Source organism: Sparassis crispa, assembly GCF_003851025.1.
Source record: "Sparassis crispa DNA, contig_000009F, whole genome shotgun sequence".
In the NCBI taxonomy this organism is placed as follows: domain Eukaryota; kingdom Fungi; phylum Basidiomycota; class Agaricomycetes; order Polyporales; family Sparassidaceae; genus Sparassis; species Sparassis crispa.
Window position 1 is genome coordinate 550,413 of NW_020939756.1, and position 12,731 is coordinate 563,143.

A 12,731-nucleotide genomic window follows, 5' to 3' on the forward strand; every position below is an offset into this window, starting at 1 on the left:
CATCCTCGTGCAGAACTTTGTAATGCGTAAACTCTGCAGGTAATCGCACTGAGTGCGACGCACGATAGTGAACGCTTCCATTTCCCGATATCATCGGCTTAAATTGGGGGCTCTATACATCTTCTGGAGCGCCTGCTTCTCCTGTTTGTGCCAGAAGCGGCGAAGCTTGACAATCAGCCGATTGCCGTAGTACGCAGAAGAATTTTCTTCGCTTCTTGCATGCGAGGACATGGACGTAGATATCTCTCGGTTTGTTACGCTCGTTTATCTCGGCCCAACTCCGCAACACTAATACATGAGGCATCGCGGTTATCACTCTGGACAAGTGCGTCCACTGACAGGAAGCGATAGTGGGGGCAGCCGAAGGCCAGAACCTCCCCATGCACTGAGACTGGATATGAGGAAGGGGCAATCGTCATGTACGATGGACGGCAAGAAAATAAGATTGCAGTGGGATGCCATAATGGGAGACGCATCGAATTAATAGATTAGACTTGGGTGATGTATAGTGTATATAACAGCGTTCCGCAGCAAACAGTTGAGTCAAGATTCGTTACTTCTGCGCCGACCTGAAGGACGAACGGGTGAGCGAAGAAAATCCTGAGACTATGACAGGACATACACGGGAACATAGACGCACGGAATACCACGTCGTTGACAATTGGCGCAAGTCTGCCGACCATCGCACTTGAGCTTGCGCCCTATCGACCATTAAAAAACACGTGGAGCGGTCAGATCACAAAGATAGACGAATAGTCGGTGCTTTACCTCTGCAGAATTGGCATGCAATGGGAGTGCGCCGCGGGATTCTAACCGCATTGTCTTCGCCATCAGAGCCGTAGTTTCCAGACTTCGACGGGTAATAGCACTGAGTGGAGGTGGACTGATCGCCACAATCGTGATCAGGACGGACGGTGGGAGAAGGGGTCCAACGTACCTGTTGAGAGCTCATTGTGGAAAGGTAGCTAGGCTAGAGTATATGTGGAACAAGGCACACGGGAAAAGGCGGCTGGATAAACTGGAAAGAGCCAGCATCAAACCAGCACTTATATAGCGCTGTGATCACCACGTTTGCTTTAACTATCGAGTATAGCTGTCAAATCCATCTGTCAACAAAGCACAATGGCCAGGGCTTTGTATGATACCTGTGCAGGATCTTGAGCGACCAATGCCAGGCGCGATGGAGTTTGAATCAACGGCATTTCTTGATGTCTATAAAATGGCTGGATCCAACAACCTGCTTCTAGCAGGCGCCATTATCGCACGAAATGACCGCATGACCTGTGGCGGAGAGGTGTTTCAATCGTACTAGGCTTGCATGGAATCTAATAAAGCGAAAGACAATAAGAAATGAGCCGGGGAATTTCACCACCGAGCTAATGGAATGAGGATGACGCCCATCCCAGGTATAAAGCACTACCATGCTTGAATGCACGAGCTGCTGAGCGAAGAAGATATGATCGTATCAGAAATTCAGAGGTGGGGTCCTTCCCTGCCGATGCGACCGGCTCCAAATGCATGCATCCATACGCAGCAAATGGCTGGTCATGAAAGGCTTTTCGGCGAGACGCCGCTGCTGAGAGACTGAGTCTGAAAATGATAACCAGTCATCCTGTGTCGAGTGAGACAAACCAGTTCCAAGATATCCTGTTGTGCTTCTGAGCGAGGCTGCTAAGTTCGAGTCTGAACATTTGACGCTTTTAACGCATTGTTTCTGCGTGGCCGAAGTCTATGAGATCGGATTGATCAGATCTCGGACTTTCCTGTTTAGGCTGCGTTCTCGCAACTGGCCGCCCGTCAGAGACTGCCCTCTCGACTTTCTGAGGTTTTTTGGACGGTCCGAAAAAGGTGGCCGGGTTGGACATAACTGTACAGTATACCAATGAACAAGGTCACTGAGTGGTCCCACTGGCACCTGCTCAGTCAATCGCATTTGTAGGACGCAACGCAGATTTTCAGCGTTGATACCGGAGAAAACCTGTCTGAAATGAGTCACACAGTGGGTCAGTGAATGCAGGTACGTGCCATGTCTATTACCGTCTGCCACTGATGCTTGAGCCTGAATTGCGCATCATATCAACGGGGTCACCATGCAGACCGTCATACGCACGAGAACGCGGCCTCAATGTATCACGACGGGCCTGAACGCTAACGCGGACATGTTAGCTTTCAGTAAAGCATAACAAGTGGCGTCACACTTTCCGCGTGAGGCAATCATTCTGCATCGTTACCCATGGTCAGCTACCACATGAGAAGCCCGTCATGTCCGTCTCTGCTATAAGCAGCATGCTACGCCTATTTGACAGCTCGGTTGCTAACCGGGAGGACGTTCCATTACGAATAAGTTCCTTGAAATTTGAAGCTTTGAAGCTTTTAGCTTCAACGTTCCATCTCTTACTGCAAGGCCTTGCGTTAGAAATACGCGGTGCAAGCTCCGCGGAGTGGGTGGGATGGATAGACAGATACAGCAAAAAATAGTTGTCGATGTACTAAACGATGCCAGTGATACAAGCGTAGAACGGCACAGGCCTGCGGATGAAGTTCACTAGAAATACAGGGACGTAGGGTCTTTTGCATAGAGTGCGAAAGTAGTTCACCCTCAGTCAATCGATCTCGTGAAAAGAACGCATCGCTCAGAGAGTGAGCGTATCCTTGTGGCCCTTCTCGCTCTCCACTTCGCCCGGAATGTCCTCGAGCTGGTGAGAATATATAGTAATGAGTCCAAGTATTCGATACCGTGCCACAACGGTTCCTCACCTTGTCGAGGTCGGAGAGGCACGACGCGATTACACCCACAGCCTTCATGAGATCTTCCTCGGATATTACCAAAGGGGGTGCGAAGCGGATACTATGACGGGAATTTAGTGAAATATATTATCACGGGGTCGACGAATGATCACACACATATTGACATGCGTAGGCTTCGCAAGCACACCCCTGCTTTTAAGGAGGAGGCAGAACTGCCAGGCGGTACGGCCCTTGCTGCTGCATTGCTCATCGATGACGACAGCATTAAGCAAGCCCCGACCTCGAACGGTCTTGACTAAGGGAGATTTGATAGCGCGAACGGCATTACGAAACTTCTCCCCCAATACTTCCGCACGCCGTGCCAAATTCTCTTCGACAAGCACGTCCAATGCAGTCATGGCCACAGCACACCCTAAGGGATTGCTAAATATGAGGTGCAATTAGTATCTCCGCAATTTGATACGGTGTGCACACCCACCCTCCGTAGGTACTTCCATGTTCCCCAGGCTGGATGCAGAGCATGACATCGCGGTCAGCAAGTACCGCAGAGACAGGATATACTGATCGTGGCGATTAGCTTTATCAGATATGATGGTGTCCACCAATGACTCACCACCACCAGATAGTGCCTTCCCCAGAAGAACCAAATCTGGCCTAACATTATCGTACTCGCAGCACAGCATCTTTCCTGTCCGACAGAGACCCTAGAAGAACATCGTTCCTGCGGGATGCAAGCCGCGATGAGGCGAATACTCACTGTCTGAATCTCGTCACAAATCAGGAGGACATTGTGCTTCGTGCACAACTCGCGGACCTGCGCAAGGTACCCATCAGGAGGCACCACAATCCTGTGTGACATGAGTCAATGGGATATCGACAGTTGCGAACAGCTGTTGTGGACGCACCCCGCTTCACCCTGGATGGGCTCAATCAAGAAGGCAGCCGTGTTCTTTCCGTGCAGTTGCAAGGCACGTGCAACGTCAGCGATTTTGCCGTAGCGGATCGTCCTGATCTCGTCTCCGTCTTCGAACGTCGGGCCAACGCCCTGGAGATAAGGACCGAAGCCGTGGCGGCTCTCCGGATCGGTGCTCATACTGACCAATAGTAGAGTCAGTCACAATTGTTCCGTCCTGATGGGCACGCGAAGCACGGAAGCAAGAGGAAAAAACACACCTGATTACGCCGATGGTTCTCCCATGGAAGTTACCCTCTGCACTGAAAATTAGCGCATCACCGTCCGCCACACCTTTTTTCTCGTAGGCCCACCGGCGAGCAAGCTTCAAGGCAGTTTCGACCGCCTCAGCGCCAGTGTTCATTGGGAGCACCATATCGTATCCGAACATCTTGGTGATTTTCTCCGCGAAGCTGCCAAACATCGAGTTATAAAAGGCGCGCGAGGATAGTGTACATTTCGACGCCTGCTGCACGAGTGCGGCCACAATCTTTGGGTGGCAGTGACCCTAGTACAGTGCGGTCAGAACACGCGGCCACTTCTATCAGTAAAATAAACTAACCTGATTGACCGCCCTAAGGAGGCGTTGATCAGAGATGTTACACGAAACACAACATTGGAGAGCTCACGAGTACGCAGAAAGCATGTCGATATACTCGTTCCCTTCCGGATCCCATACCCTGTGGTCCGAGGTCAGGCCGACAGCGACGATCAGATAGCAGATCTCGCTCACTTTGCACCCTTCGCGGACTCAAACACGACAGGCAGGGGATGATAGCTAAATTAGCGCAGTCAGTATATAAGCCAGAGAGAAGGCAGAATGCGAAACGGGCGAACTCTCTGTCCCGCTGCTTCACCACCGGTTGCAGCACGGGTCTCCGCGCTTGTCGGGACTGTCAGGCGTCAAGCGAAGACCTTGGTGACGAAGAACTACAGGCATGCGTAGATGGGACAGACTCACTTGTGCGCTCCGAACTCGTGCTCTAGCCGAATCACATCTCCGGTCATGAGATGGGCGGGTGTGCGCGCATTCTGGCCGTTCTTCACAATGGTATGCTTGCCCAAACCATTGTCGGTGTGCTCTCCGACGGTTGTAGCTGCTGGTGCCATGGTTATGATGTAATAAATGCGAAATATTGCTATCAAGTCTGTGTGATGTGGATGGTATCGCAGGTCAAGACAGCGTGGGTATAATGCGCTCTCCCTCCGAAAAGGAAAAGGTCGGGCGGATGATTTATGGGCGCTACGCATACCGCCGCCTACATAAGTCTGACGACGACGACGACGATGGCAAGATATTGCTAGAGGACCACGAGTTTTTTGTTGTGAATGTGCATTAAGTATAGTACAGTACACCACAACCGTCGTAATCATTATCCAAGAATATCGACAAGGTATCCATTCGTCATATTGTAGTAGTCCGAAATGCAGAAAAGTGCCACTTGCGGTTATAGCAGACGCACCATACAGTTTTCTGAACAAAAAAACGAACTCTTACGACTCATCTCCGCTACCGCAGCTCTGCAGGCCACTCATTCCGTGGTCTCCAACGGCCTTCTGAGTCAAATCGTGGGTTGTGCGGATATGAGAGGCCGTCAGAGGAGCTTCTCCCTATTGGGACTGGGGGAATCAGTCAGAAACGACTAGATTCAACAAGAGGGTGGGCACTCACGGAACCACTCCCAGACATGATGGCCCATGACCGACTCCCAATTCTTGCGGCTGCTGCCGAGCCACCAGATGTGTCCCTCTGTATCTAGATCCCCCCATTCCTCGTCCCACTCTCGCCTGGTACGTCGTTTCGCGCTGTTGGGCGCCAGCTCAACCAAGTGTTCAGATACACCAAGGCTTCAAAATCGCTCACCCGAACTCGTACCAGGCAAACAGCTTGCCCATCACCCACTTCTCGCGTTCCTTCATTCTCCGAACACCGAGCGATTCGACCGTCGTCTGGTTTCGGCACGTCAGGTAAACTTGCGAGACCAACAGTGCAATGGTGAAAATCGTGAAAAGACCCGACCTGAAATCGAGATCAGGCGCGATCAGAGCGAGACTGGGCGAGATTCTACCCACAGAGCGACAATTACAATTTCTTGTGGATCGGGGGAGCCGTGGGCGCCAGCCTTGATCACTCCTGCCAAGAGTGTCGAAAAGGTCCATACACAGAAGAAAAAAGCCCACTGCAGGAAGTTGATGAAGAACTGGCAAGTCCAAACAATAGATCAGACCTGACACTCATTGAGTCCGCTATCAACTCACCTTGTGATTGCGTGCTCCGACACACTGTCCAATCCCTGCAAGTGTCTATCAGTATTGAAGGAGATGAAATAAATACAGACAGTGAGCAGAAGTATTGTATTACTAGATGGGATCCTGTCAACTCAGAAAACAATCCAGGCAGAAATTCACAGAGTCACGCAAAAGTACTACATTGAAACAAATGGAAATACTTGCATGGACAATGATGGTCATACTGCAACACGCACTGCGAAACCAGTAAGATCGGAGAACTGAAGCATATGCAATGCGATTCTCACAGTACCGCACACCCGACAATGATGCGCCCGTAAGGGTTTGATGAATCCATCTCTAGAGCAGTATCTGTGCTCCGGGAGCAGCACGGGCGTCTTCGGCACTTTCCTCGTGTACCTGGGCATCCGTTTTGCCTTGCTATCCTTGTTGTGCACTCGTGGGGGATGCTGATATTGCATATGAGCGTTGCCGTTAGCTTCAGTTCTCGCCTTAGGCAGACGGGCTGCATGCGTTTCAGTAACCGGAGGCAGTACGCCAGTGTGTCTCGCGTCGTCTTCGCGTCTAGCTCCGCCTTGCGTATACTAAGGTTAGGAAGCGCAAGAAATGACAGCGAGATTATACTCACTTGGTCTGCCGTCGCTTTCTCCCGACGAGTGTGCTGATGATACTGTATGATTGTGGTGGCCCTCCGTCTGTTTCTGAGACAGAGGCGGGACGCTGACGGGTGCTTCGGTTGCTTCCCAGTACGCCATGCCGATCTCTGGGTCCCAGTCCCACCATGCTGGTACAGGATTTTCAATCATGGGCCGCGGTGACTTTTGCACATACTGCAACATAGAGGTGTCAGCCGCAACGATGCATAACAGGAGATCGCAACTACGAACGTGTTTCGCATGACCGGGCGAAGTGAAGATTACCTGAATGTATATCAGATGCAAATAGATTCGCAGACCAAGTCAGACACACCTTAAGATAGCTCCACACCATCAGAACTGTAAAGATACAAAATACCACCAGAAATCCAACTGCGGGGCAATACCCTCAACAGCCGATCACCGTCGCGAACACCGCTACTCACCGCCCATGCCCCGTCCACCCAGCGGTCCGTCATTGTGTTTAATCATCGGGACGCAGAAGCGCCCAATATACACATAGCACCCGTACGCTATGATGCCCAGCGTGAGACCGATGGTGAGCTTGAGCACGATCCATGGCTGAGGCTTGTTGCGCTTCGCCGCGCGCTTCTCACGGGCCTCCTCGACGATGCCGCAGCATTTTTGCTCCTTGTTCGACGTATCATGCTTGGCCATATGTTTCCACTCTGTGCGAAAAGTGGAATAGTCTGAAGAGCCTAGAGAGCTGAGGACGCGCTGATGAGATCACAGCGGAGTGCCGGTAGCGCCCGCAGAACGCCGCTGCACGTGCTACCGCCTGAGCGCTTAGTGTGTTCATCTGCGGCGGGGACTCGTCGGGCAGTGACGGCAGTATCTCTTGAACTGCATTCGAAAGACGCTTCGTAATGTCAGCACTGTCAACGTCGTACCACTATATTCGGTTTACTGTCACCCCCCCCTGCGCAGACGCAGTCATCTTACGCAAAGCGCTACAAGACTCCCTCAGCCAGTCATTCGGACTTGTGTCATCGAACACATACATTGACGTCTTGTCGATATCAGACAATGGCACGGACTTAGTCATTCGGGTTGCTCAGAGGTGCGCTGAAAAAATTGTCTTGGTAGCTTCAATCAATGATGACGGGACGAGGCAGTGAGGCAGCGCGGGTGGTGGCGAGCGTGGCCGCGCACAGCGGCCTTCCGAGGCTGGCGGTCGTGAAGGAGTCGTCATTTCTTCCGTCACTTCTGTCTGTTGGGGCGATATCATGAGATAGACGTATGCATCTCATGGAGTTCAGAACGATCTAACACCAGCAACGGACGCTATTCCGACTTGGCTGTGTCATTGTGGCAGGTGAGCCATCTGCCATACTACGTACGCCTCACCATGTAGGATGAAGGATCATGGCTGCAGACGGCGGACAAAGGCTGGGGCTGACAACTAATCATACTTCGAGCCTTAACGTTGGGAACTGCGTTCTCCATCGGATTCAGTGGCTTAGATGGGAAATGTTTATTATCTATGCCACTGAAGGCTTACACAACTGAGTTCGCGGTCGGAATATCGAGATCACCACCGTCGTTGTCTCTGGTGCGAATTCACTGCGCCCAAGAATGGCCTCTGGCGGAACTCGTTTCGCATGATTCCTGGGCATTATACTCCACGATAGTTTGCGTACGCAGACCGATAACTTTGGAGAGCAGAACACCGCGCAGTCACACAGAAGCCTGAAGCCTGAAAACATCTAAGTTGCGAAACTCGCCCTCGAAAACCAACTTACCATGCTATCACGATCCTGTACAATGAACAGTATATACAATGAAAACTTCAATCACCACCAAGCAGTCCTGGATGCGAGTTCTACCGCAAGAGTTAAATTATGCATCGTCCTTGGCTATTCGCCCCCTAGCATACTCCACGAAGTCATCGAGAGTTGATGGCCATGCCGCTGAATTATGAAGCATAAAATATTAGCCAGGATCTCACTTCGTGCTAATGTGCCACGCACCCTCCACATCGTACACCTCAAACTTCGAATCAATTGTACGTACGAACTCCAGGAACTGTATGAAACACAGTAAGTATAGTACAGCAACGGGCACGCACATCATAGCGTACCATCTGCCATGTGTCCTTGCTCACGCCCTTACTACCCCTCTCCGTTAGGAAGTCGAACCACCACTGCGTGTGCTCGTCGTTCCAGCCCTCGTCTCCGTTCATGTCATCATCCTCATCGCCATCTCGCGAGCCGACGTGCGCGAGCGCACCGCCCGCTAGCCCATGCGGGATGAGCAGCTCCCAGAAGCCTTGAGCCATGTCGCCCGCTATCAACTGGTCAGTATTATCTTGATAACGCAGCGGCGATTTAGCGCACCAAGACTGCGCTGACCGGGCGGCCGGGAGAACTCGAATGTGTAGTTGTAGACCTGCTGGAAATATTCCGGGTCGGAGCCTAAGCTATCCCGCATTCGCGTAAGCGCGGCCTTCATCGCGGATATCGAATCGCATCTAAGCTAGAGTCAGACGAATCATGACGGCGCAGAGACAATAAAGATCGCGCACGCACCCAAGCGCCTTCCACCCATCAACCCAACCCTTGCGCGACCACTCGCCCATCGCGGGGGACTTGAGGTCATGCGCGACGGCGAGGAGGACGACGTCCTCGGGGTCGACGCCGAGGTCCTCGCAGAAGTTGATCGTGCCATTCACTGCGATGTTGTCGCTATCCGGGTCTGCGAGAGACGGTTATTTGAGCTGAATATGTTGTGAGAAAACAAACACGCACCCTTGTACTTGTCAAAGAGCTGATTCAGCTTACTCGTGGAAGCGGGCGGAACAGCCTGGGCGGTCGATCCGCCCGAAGGGTCGGTGTAGTACGAGTCGATCGCGATGTCCAGGCGCTTGTGCTTCTCTAAGAATCGCTTCGCGTCTCGCGTGCTGAAACGTAGTATGTAGGAGTTAGGATCGATATGTTCCAGTCAATTCACTCCACGTATAAGACACTGTGTCCCGTTCTGACGTAGTCATCTGCGTGAATGCTAGGCAAGGGCAGACAAGCATCATCGAAACGAACAGTGATTGCTCCGTAGTAGTCATTCTATCGAGAACAAGCTACAGCTCAGCATTACAACTAGCCCTGTGCAGGATATATCTTGCACCAGGTTCCAATCCGAACAAAACATCAACAAGAACGGTCGTATGAGGGTCGGCGGTACTGCAATCGGGGAATATCTGAGCGGAGAGAGAAGACTCACGATGCACCAGTGACAGCACAGAACTGCACAATCTTCTCGTCCATCTGCTTATCGGCCTTGGATTTGGATGATCTGGACTGTACAGGTTGCAGGATGGGAGTGTAGAGACGACCAGCACGCGATTGCATCGAAGAAGACCGCAGATGAGCGGTTAGAGATAACGACTTCGGACTCGGTTCAACATACCATGTACCACGCGGAAAGAACAATTGGAACAATGGCCCCTAATATGTATTTCCCAGTGCTGGAGGTGTTGGAACAAGCCAGGATGGTTTTCAGGCCTTAAGTTACACTGAACAGCCTGAGGGAGAGATACAGCACGGGCCGGAAACTGCCGGAGTTGTGTGTCCACATGGGCGCGCCCTTTGCCGGCTTCAACTCAAACGTCGACGTCGATTGCGATTGCGTGTACGAAGATGCCTCTGTGGCTGACATTCTATCTTTACCAGCTCTGGCGTATAGAGACACTAATGATTCTGGGTAGGTACACTCGCTCGCACGCCCGTTCTTCTGCCAGACGCAAACGCTTTGAACTCGTAACTGGAGCTCAATCATGAATACTTCGGGAACTTCTACCTGTCAATAATATTTTGAAATGCGCTCGCCACCAGGTGGCCGTTACGTACTGCCACCACGTCATCGAATGCCCTGTCGTGTAATGAGGTGCGCCAGAGATTTTCTTCCAAAGTTTGGTTAGGATTTAGACGACTTGTTAATTCAAGCCACTAGAAGCTTGCGATTGTTGGTCACGATCGTGGAGGCCGGTGCCGGCTCTTCACTTTTCCACGAGCTCTACAGGTGAGAGCGTGGCAACTACTAGTATCGTTCTTCCAGCCGAAAATCGCGTCGGTATTGAAAACATAGGACTCTGAATCGGATGGCTTTTCTTCTTCGAGCGTGTGTCGCTAGAACGAAGGCAGCTACGTGGTTCTCTTTAGCGCGATGCACATACGAGTAGCCTTAACAGGTTCTGAAGGTCGGGACAACAGGGTCACAGGTACGAGCTCAGTGTCCCGATATTGACCATAATTGCCGAAAATGATTTGCGATTACTTCCTCGTCGACCTCATGACACCTCATTGTCGCCCGCGTGGGAGACCTGTTCTGCGATGAGATGAGATTGCTGTATATGAGATATCGAGCGTTCTGTATATGCTTTCGTCGTTGACGAAAGCGAATCATCGCTTCTTTTGACTCGTGAGAGACAAGGTAAGTCATCTGTACTTCCCTCGAAGCTAATGATGTCACTTTCATGCATGTTCCAGAACAGCGGATCGCATCTGAATATGGAATGACAGTCTGCTGAGCGCAAGACCAATGACATCATCTTCTCAGCCCGACCGTGGTTTGCAAGAGACCCAACTCTCACCACGACACCTTTTTCTTGTTCTCTTCTATCACTGCCCTCGGATCTTGGTGCGCTACCATCAAATCCCAACTCTCACCATGATTCCCTTTTCTCATCTTTTTCTATCACTGACCACTGATCTGCTTGCACACACCATCACATGAATCAAGTCTTGTGTTTTCTCAGCCTCGTTTGAGTCCTCGACGAAGCGACTTTACGACAGTGGTCAACGTGGATCCCCCGTGGCACACACAATCTCGCGATCTTGTTGAAAGCTTTCCTGTCCACATCATACCAGGGTCAGATGGTCTGATCCACCACCACCTTCTCGAAATGATGGCACCCACTGTCATTTCCGGTGGTAGGGCCTCCAATTCTCCACCAGGCTCTTGTTCTCCAATTGGACACCGTCTTACCTGCGTTATGGAGCGCTGCACATGCAGGTGCAACAGTCAAGGCACCGATCTCTGTGTTCTCATATGCACTCCCTATGATGCAAGCCGGGTGGCTGTCCACGTACTTCATGCAAGAGGAACTGGTGAGCTCAACGAACTTCGAATTCCCCGGAGCCGTATGACTCACGTACTGTCGGACTCGGTGCCCAACGAGTCTCAGAGCCGCTTTGCCTTCTGAAATTTCACTCATTCCAGCTTCTGGTCTTCAGCATGCGAGGTCCCTCGACGGATCGCCTTGGCAGTCTCAGTGGCGCTGTGCGCGAGAAGAATGACATGACGATGCCAGATGACGGTGGCATTAACAGTGCCATCTGTGTCGGCCCCACGTTCTGTTCTCCCTCGGTTGGCCTTCTGACGTACTCTCGCTGGTCTTGTGCTCAGATCGATCGCGAGAGCTTTTTGTCACGACCCTCGCATGCGCCGCGCTCGCATCGTTACGTCATGCCTAGTTTGTGTGTGCTCTATCTGCAGGCTCCAGCATTTCTACATAGGTGGATCTTCTCGAGAACACCGCTATCGCGTCCCGGTGCCTTTATACGCGTTATGTCGCTCTCGGACTGCACGCAGCACGGGCCTGAGCTCTGTTTCCCATGATATGAACGAGTCTCGACGGAGAAGTGCCAATCGATGTGTCATCTGTCCAATCGCGTCTGCCTCGCTCAAATTTGGGCAGACGTACAGAATGCCCGTGCGTCACCTGTCCGTTCTAGAGAGACGGCGTCGCTCGACGGTCCCACATGCGATGACGGTGGGAACCACCTTTCGAAGCGCTATGTTCACCCTGACGGAACATGTTGCGCGCTGCGTGCCCGCAGCCAAACGCCCCGAGACCGCACATATCCTCGTGAAATGTGCGCGCGTCGCCTCTCGGATAGGCTCACCATCTGACAGGAGATGTCTGGCTGTGGAAATGGATGCGCCTTCGCGATGGATGTGTGGGAGACTTGCGCTCCTTTACAGCCGGAACGGATCCACCACGGCGAGGCAAGCTGGCGTGGAATGACATGTACTTGTCTCATTCTACGCCGCAGTCGCAAACAATCTCTACTTCGTGGCGAGATGGTGACTTCGTTCTGCCACGCCACAGTGCCAATCAGGACCGCCCG

General features: G+C 51.9%; 5 protein-coding genes across 5 annotated transcripts; 1 reads left to right on the forward strand and 4 right to left on the reverse strand.

Moving 5' to 3' along the window:
- Positions 1-553: 553 nt before the first annotated feature.
- Positions 554-952, reverse strand: SCP_1001930 (hypothetical protein; the record flags this gene model as incomplete). The annotated part of the gene is made up of 4 exons (XM_027762061.1): positions 554-569; positions 623-701; positions 769-883; positions 938-952. 4 exons carry the CDS (start codon positions 950-952, stop codon positions 554-556), a joined length of 225 nt encoding a protein of 74 aa, XP_027617862.1.
- Positions 953-2,633: 1,681 nt separating this feature from the next.
- On the reverse strand, positions 2,634-4,810 carry SCP_1001940 (Ornithine aminotransferase car2; the record flags this gene model as incomplete). Its single annotated transcript, XM_027762062.1, has 12 exons — positions 2,634-2,696; positions 2,758-2,848; positions 2,905-3,171; positions 3,227-3,308; positions 3,362-3,452; positions 3,506-3,596; positions 3,654-3,842; positions 3,922-4,208; positions 4,263-4,275; positions 4,330-4,380; positions 4,434-4,478; positions 4,662-4,810. The coding sequence occupies 12 exons, from the start codon at positions 4,808-4,810 to the stop codon at positions 2,634-2,636; spliced, it is 1,419 nt and encodes a 472-aa protein (XP_027617863.1).
- A 400-nt stretch (positions 4,811-5,210) lies between these two features.
- On the reverse strand, positions 5,211-7,263 carry SCP_1001950 (hypothetical protein; the record flags this gene model as incomplete). Its single annotated transcript, XM_027762063.1, has 11 exons — positions 5,211-5,320; positions 5,373-5,506; positions 5,565-5,720; positions 5,774-5,901; positions 5,960-5,994; positions 6,155-6,185; positions 6,238-6,524; positions 6,579-6,780; positions 6,838-6,870; positions 6,920-6,978; positions 7,032-7,263. 11 exons carry the CDS (start codon positions 7,261-7,263, stop codon positions 5,211-5,213), a joined length of 1,407 nt encoding a protein of 468 aa, XP_027617864.1.
- Positions 7,264-7,472: 209 nt separating this feature from the next.
- On the forward strand, positions 7,473-7,836 carry SCP_1001960 (hypothetical protein; the record flags this gene model as incomplete). The annotated part of the gene is made up of 2 exons (XM_027762064.1): positions 7,473-7,666; positions 7,722-7,836. The coding sequence occupies 2 exons, from the start codon at positions 7,473-7,475 to the stop codon at positions 7,834-7,836; spliced, it is 309 nt and encodes a 102-aa protein (XP_027617865.1).
- Positions 7,837-8,445: 609 nt separating this feature from the next.
- Positions 8,446-10,011, reverse strand: SCP_1001970 (Defective in cullin neddylation protein; the record flags this gene model as incomplete). Its single annotated transcript, XM_027762065.1, has 8 exons — positions 8,446-8,516; positions 8,577-8,631; positions 8,687-8,892; positions 8,943-9,076; positions 9,135-9,300; positions 9,354-9,505; positions 9,823-9,899; positions 10,009-10,011. The coding sequence occupies 8 exons, from the start codon at positions 10,009-10,011 to the stop codon at positions 8,446-8,448; spliced, it is 864 nt and encodes a 287-aa protein (XP_027617866.1).
- Between the last annotated feature and the right edge of the window lie 2,720 nt (positions 10,012-12,731).